This window comes from Apus apus, chromosome 4 (assembly GCF_020740795.1).
Source record: "Apus apus isolate bApuApu2 chromosome 4, bApuApu2.pri.cur, whole genome shotgun sequence".
Lineage (NCBI taxonomy): Eukaryota > Metazoa > Chordata > Aves > Apodiformes > Apodidae > Apus > Apus apus.
Genome location: NC_067285.1, coordinates 3,082,349 through 3,099,011, shown reverse-complemented (window position 1 = coordinate 3,099,011; position 16,663 = coordinate 3,082,349). Strand labels below are relative to the sequence as shown.

At 43.5% G+C, this 16,663-nt stretch overlaps 1 protein-coding gene across 1 annotated transcript in view; it reads right to left on the bottom strand.

Moving 5' to 3' along the window:
- The window catches only part of ADAM12 (ADAM metallopeptidase domain 12), a 183,370-nt gene that overhangs the window by 127,260 nt on the left and 39,447 nt on the right, over positions 1–16,663 (bottom strand). Inside the window, exon 3 of the mRNA XM_051618022.1 lies at positions 11,083–11,156. Within this exon, the coding sequence (XP_051473982.1) occupies positions 11,083–11,156 (74 nt within the window). The remainder of the gene's footprint in view (positions 1–11,082; positions 11,157–16,663) is intronic.

Genomic DNA, 16,663 nt, shown 5'->3' with positions numbered 1-16,663 from the left:
AGGGCTCTGTCGTTCTCACAGGAAAGAAGTTCTTCCTGATATTCACATGGAACCTCCTATGCTCCAGTTTGCATTCATTGCCAATTGTGCTATCACTGGTCATTCAGGTGTTGTTTTGGTTTTTTTTCCCTTTTCCTAATATCCAGAACAAAAATACTGTTCCTGTCTATCAAATATTTTCTCATGTAAATCAGGAACCATTCCCCTTGAGTCAGAGTGGGCTGCACATTTGTACTTCTGGTTGAGTTTGACTAAGGAGCCTTGCTTTACTTTATTTCTAAATGTCATATGCAAGTTTTCTGAAGCCAGAACTTTACTTATTTTGATCAGAGCACAGGAGATACACAGCTCCCCTTGGTCTTTCCTTTCACAGAAAAACTGTAATAAGATATGAATTTTTTATACATAAGCACTAACAAAACAAAGATATGCAGAATGCAAGTCAGATAAAATATGTAACGTGACAGAGTCTGCAGTGGAGCTGAACCAGAACTAGAGCTGTAACTGAACATAACTCTTTTTTTCCTTAGGGGAAAAAAGATCATCAGATAGAAAGAGGACAGTGTGCTTTTACTGGACTAAACAACACTGAGAAAGTGCAAATATGTGGGTCAGATGAAGGAACAGGCTCTGTTCTCATCCCAGGAGGACTCAGGAAACATATATTGCCAAAACCAGTCCCATTTAGGGGGACTATTACAGTAGACTCCAATTATTTTATTCACACAAAAACCACACTTCTGCACACAGCCAGGGATGAGGCTACTTTTTGTAGCTACTTCAAATGACCAAGGAGCAGGTAGTAAGATAAAAGCAGAGAAATAAATTGGCCATATTTCTTGAAGGAATCTGTCTGGATTACTGAGGCCAGACATCAAAGAGGGGGAAAAAAAAAAAAAAAAAAAGAAGAAAAAGATCCTATTGCCAAGCTTGTGTTTCCATATATGTATTTCCTCCCCACTCAGACTCTTCATATAGACTCTGCTTTTTGAATCATCCCTCTTGGCTGATATCGCAAACCTTAGAGCTCGTATGCAACTTTTCATCTCCAAAATGTGAACAGATTCATCCTCGAGGCTCTGCTGGGAGGAAATTAAATAAATAAATACCTCTTTGGTATTTCCTTCTGTGGGGAGGGGACCTGCCTTGGCCCAGGGCTGGCAGAGCTGGACGCAGCCCCAGCACCTCCCACCCCGCTGCCTTTTGCAAGTGGGTATTTCTTTCTTCAGCAGTGCTTTCTGCCACCCTCTGCAGCCTGAGAAACTGCTCTGTCACTTGGACAGGAACTGACATTTTCTGGAAAGAGTCTCACATTTAACATCCAGGAAAATATCTGCTTCTCCTCTGAATCCAGCTCTATATAAAAGATTCTTGTCCTTAAGTACCTTGGGTCTGGTTTTTTCTCTCTATCTTAATTTTCATTTCATTTTCCTTCTTCTGTCTATCTTTTCCTTTTTTTTTTCCCCCTTTCTTTTGTTTTGTTTTTTTTTTTAAGGAGGAAAACCTTCCATAAGTAGATGCAGAGAAACAGCTGTTGCAGCCAGCAGCCTTGCAGACATGCCTGCTGCCTGAGTCACTACTCCTCTCTCAAAAAATGTAAAAGAAACCGTTACATCAGTGATGTTGAATCCAATATTGCCCAAAGAAACATCCAGGGATCATACTTTTCTCCTGTCAACGTAGGGCATTAATTTCTTCCTCCTGCTGGCCCTCCTCTTTACCTTTCTTTTGTGACAGGAGGACCCAAATATTTTTCAAGAGGGGTCTGTGCCCACCGGCCTCCTCACCTGCAGCCCTGGCAGAGCTCAAAAGCTTGAAATGCTGAGGGCTGCCTTGCTCTGCCTGTGGACATTCAAACATACCTAGAAATCCCTTCCAAAGGGGACTTGGAAAAGAGAAGAAAAGAGAAAAAGGGAAGGAAAAAAAAAAAAAAAAAGAGGGAAAAAGAAGAAAAAAAAAAAAGAAGAAAAAAGGTAAGAAAGCCAGATTAGATCCAAATTGATGTGGAAGTTCCTGCACTCAATTCCTGACAGAGACTTTTAAATGTAACTAAGGTATGAGCTCCTCAGAAGAACAGACTGACTAATTTCTTTTTAGCCCCTTAAAAAATCTACCTGCCTTCAGTTCTTCATAACAGTTCATTGCTTTAAGGCTACAGGGATGGGAAACCATGTCCCAGGACCTCAAGACAGAAAACACTTGGGGTCGAGTGCACGTGAGAGAAAAAAATGTCTTCTTGGACCTTCACGTACCTAAAATCCATGACCACAGCATGATAAAGCTGCCAAACCTGATGTTTTTACCCTGACTGTTACAATTTTATTGGGGATTTCTATTGGTGTGCTTTTTTCAAAACTTATGAGTGAGCAGAAAAGCTTGAGTCTTAAATATGACAACAAAAGAGAAGCTTAATAACAACCTCTAATACTTGCATTTTTTGCCAGTTGGTACCAACACAATCATGTATTGCCAGGACATGGGACATCCTCTTTCTGTTACTACCTCCTTTCTGATACATCCTTCACTCAGCTAAAATCCTAGCAGTGCAGCCTCAGGGAAGGGACTTTTACCTGAATGGACCATTACACAAAGAGGTGCCAAAGCAGCACCAACCTGACACGGAAAGAGTCCATCTATCATCTATGTGTTATAGGGAAACTTGCACCTCTTCATCCCAGATGTGCACATTGTGTTTTAGTGGGTCAGAGGGGAAGGGTTGAGTGGATGCTTGGTCAGATGCTGAAGTTTAAATCATTTTACATAAGTTTGGACATCTATAGACAAAAATCTGCATTACAGAACTTGACTCCGTTACTCAATATTCACTATAAGGAATCCAGGACAGTTGTGCAGAGTGTGGAGACCTCCCCTGCAGTGCTATGCCCAGTTCTGGAGCCCCCAAAACAAGAAGGACAGAGAGCTCTTGGAGTGAGTCCAAAGGAGGCCACAGAGGTGATCCAAGAGCTGGAGCAGCTCTGCTCTAGAGACAGGCTGGGAGAGTTGGGGTGTTCAGCCTGGAGAAGAGAAGGCTCCAGGGAGACCTTAGAGCACCTTCCAGTGCCTGAAGGGGCTCCAGGAAAGCTGGGGAGGGGCCTGGGACAAGGGAAGGGGGACAGTTTTGAACTGGAAGAGGGGAGATTTAGATGAGATACTAGGAAGAAATTCTTTGCTGTGAGGGTGGTGAGACCCTGGCCCAGGTTGCCCAGGGAAGCTGTGGCTGCCCCATCCCTGGCAGTGTTGAAGGGCAGGTTGGATGGGGCTTGGAGCAGCCTGGGCTGGTGGGAGGTGTCCCTGCCCATGCAGGGGGTTGGAACTGGATGATCTATAAGGTCCCTTCCAACCCAAACCACTTGATGACTCTGATTTGGGAAGACAAGTAGAGGGATCCCTGCAACCACACACACAGACAAGGAGACTGCTTCTAAGAATTATCCTCTGCAGGTCACCAGAATCGTCTGCAGCAGGTACATGACCACTTCTGGTGCAGATCAGTTGAAATCTGGGCAAGCAGTGCCTGCTTTTGGAGGCACATGCTGTGCCCAGCCCTCTGCAAAGTGGGGATGTGGATCAGGATCCCAGGCAGGGACCATGAGCAGAACTGAATTGTTCCTTTCCAATACTTCTTTTCCACATGCAACATAAAATAACAGAGAATTCATTTGAGGAACTGTACTTCAGTGTACTCTGAATTTACTAACCCCCTAAAAATAAATACATGAAACAGTGAACACTATAAGCAAATTAAACTGCTGGCATCTTTCCCTATAGAATTTTATGAAGGCAACACTGTTCTCTCTGCAAAGCCTCCAGGACAAGTTAGGATCCTAGGAACTCAGTGTATGCCAGCAAAATACCACTAGAAGCAAACAGAGAGATGCTGGATGTACTGGTACGTATCTGCCCTTATTCAAAGACACTGGACCCCCAGGACTGAGCATAAAAGTGAAAATATCTAACAGAAAATCCATTAAAAGCAGGTTCAGCCTCAATTTTAACTGGAAACCTCGTTTACAGTCCTCCCTGCGTTTCTGAAGCCAGCAAGCAATATCCACAAATGTTTCTGAAAAGCAAGAGAATCTGCTCAGTTTTGACCACATTTGGTCTTTATTGATTTGTGAAAAGGAAACCAAACATCCCTGGTAATGTTGGGACACGTGACTATGCAAAGCCAATTCAGTGCTTCCCCTTCACTGCTTATAGAAATGCTGAGAGAGTTGGGGATTCGATCTTGTTAAGAACAAATTTTAACCCAATCAGACAAAAACAATCTGAAACCTGCCCACGCAGCAGAAACAGGTGAGGAACACCCAGGAGTTTTGGGAGCAAAGTCTGGCTCCAGCTGGACAGTCTTGTGCTTCTACTGCCAAAATGCACATGGGTTTGGCCTTGGCTGTGTTGCCATCTCTCCTTGGGGGCACAGAGCTCCTGTGCCACAGGGGCTGGCACGTGGCTACAGTGGGAGAGTGCAAGGCTTCCAGAGAGTTGGAGTCACAGAATCCTAGAATGGTTTGGGTTGGAAGGGATCTAAAACTCATCCAGTTCCAACCCTGTCTGCATGGGCAGGGACACCTCCCACCAGCCCAGGCTGCTCCAAGCCCCATCCAACCTGCCCTTCAACACTGCCTGGGATGGGGCAGCCACAGCTTCCCTGGGCAGCCTGGGCCAGGGTCTCACCACCCTCACAGGGAAGAATTTATTTCTAATGTCTAACCTAAATCCCCCTTCTTCCAGTTTAAAGCCATTTCCCCTTGTTCTATCACTACACGCCCCCACCTCTTGTCTCTGCCCTAATGACTTATTTCACAGACCCAGACAAGGTCATTTCACCTGCACGTTCATCATCGTCACGACAGAGCCAGCCCCTGCCCACCCGTTCCTGCTCCCTCCACACCAGCTCTGCTCCCTTCCCTCACTGCTCAGCAACACCAAAACAAACTGCTGAAAGCTCCACACTCTGCAGCATGAAGGGAGATTAAAACACACACTTCTGGAAAGATAATATTCTACTGCTGCAGTATCTGTAGGGAGAGAAATCTAAAGCAGGCACTTCTTCCTTAAATTTATTGCACAGGCAAGTGAATTTCCCTCTTTGTTGCTGTTAGATATTTAATTGGAAGGTACAGCTCTAGGGTTGCTCTGGCTGACATGGAATGAACAAAATCTTGTGTAATTCCATTCAAAGCTGTCAGCTGATGCAGCACTGGCAACTACCATGCTCAGGGAAACATTTGTGCAGAGAAAACACCACCTCCCCTCCCCATCAGACTCTGATTTTTTTCTTTTTGTTTTTGCATGCTGTTGGAACAAAGTTTGTTGTTCTGAGGTACCTACAGAAATGTTCAACTTCCCCATATCTCACTTTCCCCACCTGAGAAAGGGGATCATCCCCCAGTCCTTCACATGTGCCAGAGCTCGGGGCAAGGACAGAGCAGCACTGGTTCCCCTGACCTCACCTCCTTCCTTGGACCTAGGGTTTGGGCTGTGGACAGGACATGGTCCTCTCCTCTCCCCTGAGGACCTGGCACAGCCTCACTGTCCCACTGTCATGTGGGGCATGGCAAGAGAAGCAGCCTGACCATGTTAGAGATTGTGACATTCAGCCACAAGAAGAGCTCCAGAATACCTATTCCACTCTTTTTATCCTCCCCACTTCCAGCACTTTATATCAGCCTTGAATACCTTCTCTCATTGTTCCTTTCTCTTGGTGTGTTCATGTAAGGAGAGGAAAAACAGATGAAGAAAGCAGCAATTGCTCTCCTGATGGAGCTGAAGCCTTTCATTCCAACACACAGCTCCAAAACAGTGCAGCCAAAGGCAGCTCCAACCACCCAACCTCAGCTACTATTGCTAGTACCAACCTGTGCTCATACTCAGTTATGGAACAAGTCTCAATATCTCAACACCCACAATAAATATGCCAATCTTACACCACAAGGTTACAGCAAATACAACAAATACCAAGTACAACAAATTGCCACGCAGGGAGGTTGGAGCTAGATGATCTTTAAGGTCCCTTCCACCCTTAACCAGTCTGTGATCCTATGATAACTGTATTCTATAACCTGTACCCATAGAGCCACAAATTGAAACCATCACTACTGTAGCTCTGGTAGCTGAGTCTCTACATTTCAGTGTGGTGTAGACCATTTGACTGTCATCATTACAGAGAGGAAAACTGTTAATTCCATTAAAGCGAATTTTTTCCTTCAATTAAAGCAAAACCTGAGCTGTCAGCTCACACTGAAAGGCTGCAGTACAGCTGCCAGCTCCAGCACTTGCAGATAAAACAGTCAGGGGCCACAGAGCTTTTGGCTAAGTCGCAGTACAGAGTGACAATAACTGTTCTGAAGGGGTCCCACTTCTCTTTTTGGTGTTTGTTTCCTCTATCTGTATTTCAAGCCATTGATGGGATACAACCATGTCAATTCATTAACATATTTTGTCAGCTATTTCCTTTGGCACTAGAAATGGGTTGTTTCCATGCTGAAGTAATCCAGTTAGAGTGTCACTTACACACCAAATCAGCTTTCCCACTCAGAAAGGTCAGATGGAAGAGAGAACTATTTTATTTTTTTTTAACCAAAAAAAGAATATAAGGGCTTTTTGAACATGAAAGCCTCATTGGAACAGGTCACACTAGTACTATGCATGAAGGTATCTATTGCCTGCTTTTCTGGCCAAGGGAGTATTACTGGAACCTCCTCTGTCCTGCAGCTGAGCTTTCCCAGTGACCTCTGATACTGGGCCAGTATGTCCCAACACATCCCCGGTGCTGTGCCTCCATGTAGAAGTGGCAAAGGTGCAAGAGGGACAGTCAGAGATGCTCTCAACTTCCGGAGATCTCCGAGATCTCAGGAATGTAAAGGCTGTGATGAAGACTCACACTAAGGCCGGGGATGGATTTTGCTTCCCGGTAAAACAAGAATTTTTACTGGGGGAATAAGAGGAAGTCATTTCATTTCATATATTCCCTTTTTTATGTTGCTTTGTTAAAAGCTGTGTTATACACCTGATGAAAAAGAGCAGAAAGTTATGGGGAAATGACTACTGAGCTCCACATCTCTAAAACACTTCAGTTTTTTCTTTCCATATTCCCACTTCCCGGGATGCTGCCAATGGCCCTTTGGCCGCAACCACCCTGGTCACTCCCTCCCTGCTCCCTCTGCAATGCTGGGCAACAAAGTCCCACCAGAAGCAAACTGTCCTCAGGACAAAGCCATCCTACCTCCACACTTGCCCTCACACGCTTTCAACTTCCCTCAGCTTTTTGTCTCTGTCTGCCACAAACTCAGGTACGACAAGAGTCAGCATCGAGGAAGGTCTCTTGACATCTGCTCCCAGTTAGATTCCTTTGACATTTATAATTATGACCTTTGTCAGCAAATCATTTGAGCATGAAATTCATTCTGAAAACACACAATTCCACTGACTTTACCTGGATTGCTCGTGTGTTCAAAGTTAGAAGAACACTTAAGTACTTTGCTGCATACAGACCTAGTTCTGACAGAGTGTAAAATGTTTCCAGTTGCAGAAAAACAACCAGTAGTCACATAATGTTCTACTCCCCATGCAAGATTTAATCTTGCAGGGGTTTTGTTTCCTTCATATGATAGCAAGGCTACTTCTCAGACCCACATGCTGCAATCAGCCTTAAAAGGATTTCTATGTGCATACATTACTGCCCCTTGCACCAGAGCAGAGCATCAGGATTGTTGATGTCACACACCCCAGTACAGCCAGCTGCTCCAGAGGGAACTTTATTGTGCAGCTGATCTGATTGATTTGCTGATTCTGGAATTCTCTCCATCTGACAAGCGTTTCTAAAACATTTAAGGCACTACAGAACTCAGGGTTCTCCAGAGTGCAATCATATTTTGCAACTAAATCATAGTAAGAAATGTACTTCCTACAGAAGTTCACTAGCAGGTTGTCTATGATTGACAAATTGGATTCATGGCAAATCATTTTGCTTTTGCAATAACAAGTGTGTGAGGCCTGAAAATTAATCATTAACGTATTTAATGAATATGTACCAAAGAAAACTTAACAGCTGGAAACCATAGAGGAGATTTTTAAATCCTAAGCTGTGAAGTTAGGTACTGGTAACTCTTCCAGAACTAACTCACAACATCTTGCCCAATTCATATGAACACATCTTGCTGAGTCTAAAGATCAGAAAACACCAAACTGACATTAAATATTTCCATAGATAACAGATGGTATAACACATCAGTCCCCACTTGGGGTTGCCTAATGCATCTGAATCATGTTTTGAAATATAACTCAAGGATTGGAAAATCTCTAAGGTTTTCAAGAAATGGAGTTTAATGTCAAGACTACTCAAAGCAGCTGTTTCTACTAACCACAGAAAATCACATCCAGTTTTTTTTGCATGATCCAATGCAGAAATTATGTAATGTAGGGGTCCCATCCACACACACACACTCCCCCCTCCCCATTCTCCAAGCAATAACGTGCTTTACATGAAGCTGCAGTAAAATAACAGCACACACATCAGAGCTTCAAATGTGTTGTCACTTAGTACTCAAGAAAAGATGTTTGTGTTTAGGGCTGTACTTCTGCCTATGGCATGGGACTGAATGGCTACTCCAATGCTCAGCACTGATGCTTTCAAGATATCTGAGCTGCACCTTTCTTGCCAACATCAGGAAGATGATGCAGGCCAGAGGTGACAGGCTCTGTATGCACATCTGCTGATCTTCCCTGCAGCCTTGGAGACCCATGGGCAGGAAACATCACTCCCATCTCCAGGTGTGCAATGACCTTCTCACACCTCTGGAGTCCATGATCTACCTTAGGTTCAAGCTGGCCTGTTGCCACTAGCTGTTATTCCCCATCCTCTGCCCTGCAGAAATGCATCTCCTCATTTCTCTCCGGGACACTCTTTTTCACTCCATGAACCTGCAGGACCCCCTGGAAGCAGCAGGACATCCATGCTGCATGCTCCCTGCCCAACACCAGCGTCACAGGCAGAAGAAATGCAACCACCCATTTCCACAGCCAAGCACAGAGGCCTGGAGGTTGCCTGCCCTGGGGAGCACACACCAGTTGTGCAACTGATCTGCTCAGTTAGTTACAGAAGCAGGTAACACACAGACCTACACGCACACCCACCGTGGCAACTTGCAACCCTCAGACCATTACTTCTTCTGAAAATCAAAGTCAGTAACATGGGAGAAATGATTTTGCAAAGCCATGACCAGCTATTTCTGCTTCTGGATCTCTGAGCTGCCTCGTGTGCTGCAAATCCCAAACACAAACAAGGCTGATCGTAGAGCTTTACAGTAACTCCTAGAAGCTCCTGCTAAGATGAGGAACTTCATATTCTTAACACAGCTTTTCTAGAATGCAAATCTGCTGGTGGACACCCCACCACAGAGGTAGAGAAAGTAAAAAATAATAATTGATAAATATTGTGTTTCTTATGCAGCAGATCTCGACATCTCCAAATCTGGATAGTCAGACAGATGCTCATAGAGTTAATTTACTGCACTTCCACGTGCTGCTTCTAAAAGAGTTGGAGATTGCATCTTACACTTCTCTAAATCTGACTTTATTACAGGTACAAGAGAGTCTGGTATGTTCAGCAAGGCCTGTATTAGCAGTTTTATGTTCTTTTAATCGCTGACATGGAATGTAAATAGTTTCCTCAATTGCTGCATGCTTCCCATTCCTGAAGGAAGGCACACCCTTTGACAAAGATTTGGAGAATATAAAGTTAAATCCCTGTTTACTAAAGGAATTAAGTCCTCCTCTAGTTACTGAAACAGAGCAACCTGGGCATGGGAGATCTACATACCCTTCAAGGACAGGAAATTAACAACTATAGAGCACTCAAAATAATGTCAAGAAAACTCAAGATTTGGACCTGACACTGAATAACAAAGTGAACTGGATTTTGTCAGAGCTGCATGATGTCAGGGTTCATCCAAAAGACTGCAAATAAAAAGTGTTGTGTGTTATTTAACTACGGAGGACTGAAGAAGTGCTCCATGGTTTTCCATTGACATTGTCCATCACCAGCCTTAGGGCACCTGAACTCCCTTGGACATTTGCTTTCACATGCACATTCCTTCCCTTTACCACATAAAAATGCACTGCTTATGTTTATCATCTCTCTATTACACTAAAAGAAATGACCTCTGCTGCTTTTATTTCACAGCAGGGGAATCTACAGGACAGACAGAGCCTTGCTAACATGGATAAAGCATTTCCCCTAAGCTGAAAGTGATCTCTGTTTTCCTCTGACAAGCAGCATCTAGCCATCCTGATCTGAGTTGCTACAAAATATCTTAGAGATGATCTTAGAGGAAACTTGGTTGAACAACTGAGAGGGTAGATTAAGACTTTGATGACTTTGGTTCTGCTCGTCATGGACTTTCAGAGAAGGGACTTTACTTCTGTGTGGTTCTTTGTAAAAAAATCTGCCGAGTTTCTGCCCGTGGGACCATCTCTACAGCAGCCCCTGGTACCCCCCTCTGAAAGCTCATGGACATGAGTGGAAGTTGTCAAGAGCACGCGGAAGAATTTACACCATTTATAGCCCACAAACAAGGAATCAAGCTCAGCTTTGGTCATGGGCCTCCTGAACAGCACGAATGTCCCATCACCAGTCCTTTGCCAGCAATCCCAGTGAACTCCCGATTAAAAGTCCGTGAGAGGTTAAGCCCAAGTGCTTGACACTTCTCCCTGAGCAGAGGCCAACAACCACTGTTGGCAACCATGGTCACAGGCAGCTTCAGGAGGGATGAGTCCTCCAAAAACAGTTCCAAAACTGCAGGATTTTCCACACCACTGTGTGGCTTGCCACAGGAAAGGAGGACAAACCCAAATCAAAGACAAATCATGCTCAATGGGAAAACACTGAGAGGCAGCATGTCCATTTTCAGTCCCACATGAATGAAGACAATCATAGAGATTCTTACTCTATAAACAATGAGCAAATACACACAACCCAAACTGGAACAAAACCCTCTTGTTAGGGGCCTGTTCAATTTTAAAATTATAACCCTTCTTTGAGAACCCCCCAGTACAAAGGGAACATGCAACAAGAGTACTTACTCGTTCCTCTCCAGATCGATGACCAGGTGTTTGCCTTCAGCTTCTATTACAAACTGCAGCAGGGCTGGGTGACTCTGAAAAAGGAAAACAGAGTTGTCTGAGACCAACCCCAGACAGAGCCCATCACCAAACCAGCCCTGGTCTGCCAAGAAGCTAGACATATGTCTGCCATTGCAGGGTCAGGCCCTGCTTGGGAGGAGCAAACAGGGAGGAAAGAAATGTATCATGAAAATGAAATGAAACAAAGAGAAGTGTTTGTGGAGTCATAGCTTTGTAGTCACAGCTCAGTGTAAACAAGCCTGGAGAGGCAGCATGAAGCTGCAGGATTTCACACCCAGCTTTTCTGGACACCATGGTGCTCCCTAAAGCAGTTAATTGCATCACTTGGCAACTCTGCACATCAGAGAGCATCCTGCCTGGGAAGAGAAGCAGCGTGGTGCAGCACCCATCAATTCCAGGAGACATCCGATACACTTCTGACTTTCCTCTTTTCTTTCTCCTTAGAACAGCATAACTACATCAAGCACTGATAGAATCTCTTACTACTGCTCAGCCTTGCTGAACTGTATTTCCAAGTGAGGCACAAGTAACGGGGTTTGGGCTTTGCGTGGCCTTTGTCAGCTCAAGATCCCCATGTCCAAAGCTGGTACCTCCAGCATTAAGAGCAAACCTGTAGTGCTGAGATCAGAGATACAGAACAGCTTTTTCCCTTCAGGATGAGCATGCTAAATATTCTCATGGAGAGCTGTAAATGTCATCTAAGACCATCATGAAACTCAACATTTAGTACAGTCAGGCAGAACGATTATTTTCCAATAACAGCTAAATATTTTAATATGTATTTTAAAGTTTTCAGAAAGAATAATGCGGCTTTAGCTTTTTGAAAAAAAGAAAAAAAAAAGAAAAAAAAAAGGTGTTGGAGCAATTGGAGATATGGTCAACAGTATTATCAAGCATCTCTGTGAGAACAATAGACAAAGTATCTCTACATATACAAACATTCACAGAATCATAGAACTGTAGATAGGGTTGGGTTGGAAGGGACCTCAAAGATCACCCAGTTCCAACCCCCCTGCATGGGCAGGGACACCTCCCACCAGCCCAGGTTGCTCCAAGCCCCATCCAACCTGCCCTTGAACACTTCCAGGGATGAGGCAGCCACAGCTTCCCTGGGCAACCTGTTCAGTGTCTCACCACCCTCACAGGGAAGAATTTCCTCCTCATGTCTAAACAAGACACCAACACACAGAAATCCCAGTTGTGCTCCAGCACTGAGCAGGGATCAAGCCATCTGGATTGCATTTTCAGCAGCACCACGAGTGTGTGCAACCTTCACTAAGCCATTTCCCTGATTATACAAGTTCTTTTTTTTCATCTCAAGCATCTGAAAGTAAATCTACTTTTCCTTTTGGTAGCTTTGAAAGAGCATCAAAAGGGTCTGGTGATCCGTGTGCCCTCTCAGAAGCAGGAGGCTCAAACACTTGTTTGCAAAAAGGGGCCAAGCACCTACACAGCCTCTTGAACCTGTCCTTCAAATGAGTTAACACTGTTCTAGCTACTCTTAATCCAAAAGCCTAAACTCACATATATTTTAAGACTGTTTACACTTAACTTACACTTCATTAAACAAACTTACTGGATTGCGAGACAGTATTTCCTTGTTTTGAAATTCCAGGAGTAGCTCGATAAATCAGTTGTTCCTCAGTACAACCCATCTGCTTTTCTGAGGATTTTTCCCCTCCAATTGCAGCACCAAGGCAGGGCAATTTGAGGGTTACAGCATTTAACTTGAGAAATGGGTTGGAATTTACCATTGCTGCAGCAGTGCCTGGATGGTGCCCGAGCAGCCTGCCCACACCATGCCACGATTTTTAAATGGTTTGGAAAACTGTAGATGTGGATTAAAAAGTGAAATTAGGAGCAGGCTGTCCTAGACTAAACAAAATTGTAATTGGGTTACAATAAAAAATAGCTGACAACTCCCCAGTGCTCTCAGGCATTATTAAGCCCAGATTGTGACTGAAATACCCTTGTTTTCTCCTAAGTGTCCTGCCCCACTGCTCATGCAAATTCAAACATGTTTTCCCTCTCCCTTCAAAAAACAGCAACAATATTGAAATTCTGCTTCTAGGTGAACTTTGCAGAAACTAGATCCCACTAGAATTCTAAATAAATGCTTCAGACTATCCTTGGCATCCAGCAAATACATGGGAGTAATTTATTAGCAAGAAGCAGCATTGATTACCACTTTAATATTAGTGCATTGGATCCAAACTCTGTAAGATATACATACTGTAGAGTTTTGAGAGAGCAAAATACAATTAATTCAACATAACACAGTAAATAATTGATATTCCTGTAACACAAATGGATTCCTTTCAGCTAAAGGACCTCTGTTAATATGTAAATGTAACAATGTTTATTCATGAGCTCACAGTGCTACTTATTTGACAGTCAATTGATGTTAGCAAGTTGCAAAGTTAAAAAAGCTGCTGCAGAATAAAACGGTATGTGACAAGACAAAAACATCTCTCAGAGAATTCCTAAAGCTGAAACTTCTTGTTATCAAGCATGAGAGTGTCCCCAGGTTCAGATTCTCCTGCTTTGCATTAGATTTTTCCTTCAAACAAATGGCTTGTTTGCTATCTGAGAAGAGTCACCATGGTCTCATGGTTTTAAACTGAAAGAGGGGAGATTTAGATTAGACATGAGGAAGAAATTCTTTCCTTTGAGGGTAGGAAGATGCTGGAACAGATTGTCCAGGGACGTTTTTGATGCCCCCTCCCTGGAATTGTTCAAGGGCAGGTTGGATGAGGCTTGTGCAGCCTGGTCTGGTGGGAGGTGTCCCTGCTCAGGGCAGGGGGTTGGAACTAGATGATCTTTAAGGTCCCTTCCAACCTTCACCATTCTATGATTCTATGACTGGCAGTCCTAAGCATAAATACAGCAAAAAAAATGACAGAATGTTCAGGTGGCACAGTAATTAGAAACACATAAACACTTAAAATGATACATATCTAGTGTGAAAGAAAAATAAAGATAATTCAGAAAGGTATTTCCTCCCTGCCCTCCCCCCCCTTTTTTTTTTTTTAATCTACACACTTGTGAAATGAACTTTTTTTTCCTAGTGGTGGCAGAGCCTCCCACAAAGCATTTGCACAGTTCTGCTGCAAGACCTTAAAAGCTCCTTTTGAATCTGATGAAGCACCATAACACTTTTCCCTTGCAATCAATATTTCCAAAACGGAGTTGTGAGATGAAATGGGAATTACTACAAGTACAGGCATTAGATCCCTGGTTTATATTTTCTGTTTAGAAGAATCGAAAAAGCACACTGTGAGGGCACACACTCTTCTGCTCATAACACTTCAGCAAGCACCACTTGTTATCAGCTTAAGAACCACACAAATAATTTCCACGCTGATATCACACCCTATTCCCACATCGACCCCTGGAAAATTATCAAATGTGAAGGCAGAGTGAATCTTATAAAAGCAGCATTATTTAAACCATAATACATAATTTCGCATGGTTTTACCTTCTTTTCTCTACAGACTTATATTTTCTAGTTCTTTCTCCTCTTACATTACAATTTGCCTTTTTCTTTTTGGCAAAGTTTTTTTGTGGCGTGAGAAGATGTCATCAACACCCACAAACTCTTCCCTGCAATCCAAAGAGGCAGAATTGACTTCAGGATGACTGAACTAGAACTCTCCATTACTTTCCCCTCCCATTCAGAGGATTCACTTTCAGAGCCTACAGCAAATTGTATCCTCAGAAGAGGAAAAGTGTTTCCCCCATTGACTTGCTCCTTGCTTGTTTGCTCGCTGAGGGATGTTGGTTTGAGTCTGCATTAGTAAAGCACAATATTCTGAAGGAAATTAGGGGAACAATAAGTTAAGGCCCAGCAAGAATTCCCTCTGGTAAAGCAGACCGAAAAAATGAATAAATCATTGCTTGGACAGCTAGGAGCTGGGGAGACAGTAGCTTGTTTCTGAGTAAGAGAAGTTCTCCTGTTTTCTCACAAGTTATTACAATCACTATGCACTAGTAAAACTAGGCTAACTTGTACGTGGTTTTAGATACTATTTTTTCCCCCCAATTAAATCACATTGATCTCCAGATCTTCCTAGAGAAAGAGAAAAGAAAGGAGGGTTTGGGCATTAAGACCTTCCCCTGTGAAGCTGGAGATGGTGTTAGGAGCTCAGCTCTGCCACAGACTTGTGTCTTGGCTGGGACAAACCGCATCTCATCGTGGGAAACTGCAAAACCCTCCAGCTGAGCCAACCTGTGACACCTCAGCTCTGTGTGCTTCACTCACCCTTCCTACACCTCTCTTCCAACTTGCCTCTGCAAAATGGACATGGCAACAGTTCTCATCCTCCCTTCTTCATCTACTTAGCACATGAATGTTTCTTTGAAGGCCTGCTGAACACAGAGGTGAGCAGGTAGGCACCTTCCTTCTGGTGAAGGCATCAAGTCAATACAAGAACTGTGGCCCAATAGCAATAATGCCTTTTTTGTTTGTTTTGGTTGGTTGGTTTTAGTTTTTCATGTTGTATAACATCACAGATGTGATAAACAATCTAAGTAGCAGAATTTGAACTGCTCATACCTTCAGGGACTACTTCTGTAATCATAATGGTATGTTAGCCCCCAAAAAATACTAAAAATAAATAAGTTTTATGCCTGAAATACTAGTAGTTGTCCATTTGGGATGGATCTGTTCACCACAGTGGGATGCCCATTTGGGAATCTGAATACAAAGTAGTTGTCACTGAGCATCTTTTTCAGCACAGTAATCTAGGAAAAAAGCCTTAATCATTGCTGGATCATCTCTTGCCTTGGGCTGTGGAGCTGGGATGCACTGCGACCCCACTGCCCTGCTCTGAGCTCTTCCCTGGATGCTGACTGCTAACATTGGGGTAGAATACTTCAGGTCACTTCTTATTACATTTGAAGAGACAGAAAACAGATGAAGTGGCCAGTCCTAATGCATGTATCTTTGCAGCTTCCTCTCTAGAAAAGAGAAAGGATTCTAGTGGACAGGGACACATAAGTTAGACCAGCATGTACAACCTAAATAAAAAATATTCTAGCAATTGCCTAATAGAAATAAAAGAAAATATCTGTAGACAAGGAGAAGAGTGTAAATAAACTCAAACAAGCAGCATTCATTCATTTGGAAAGAGAAATGCATTTTCAGCTGTGCTAGATATCCAAATCCAGTATTTGACACTAGGGATCAGCACAAGAAATAGAACCAAAAGGGATAATTTTGCTTCTCTGGTTTCAAAGTTTTAAATTATACCCTCCCATGGCAGACTGAAATAGGCAGCTTTGTTTAATCCAACAAAGAGGCTTCCAGTCCCTCCAGGGCTGCTATTAACTTCACCAGAGCCAACCTTGCAACAAGGTCAACTTTGCATGTGCTGTCAAGTTGACCTACACCCAGGAGAAGCCTGTCACATGCCAGGCCACGATTTGCACAACGTGTCCTCCCAGGTCAATGGTGGGACACTCCTAGTCTGAAATGGGTCAAAACTGGCAAGATGGTAAGGAAAAAAATAGTTATAAGGAG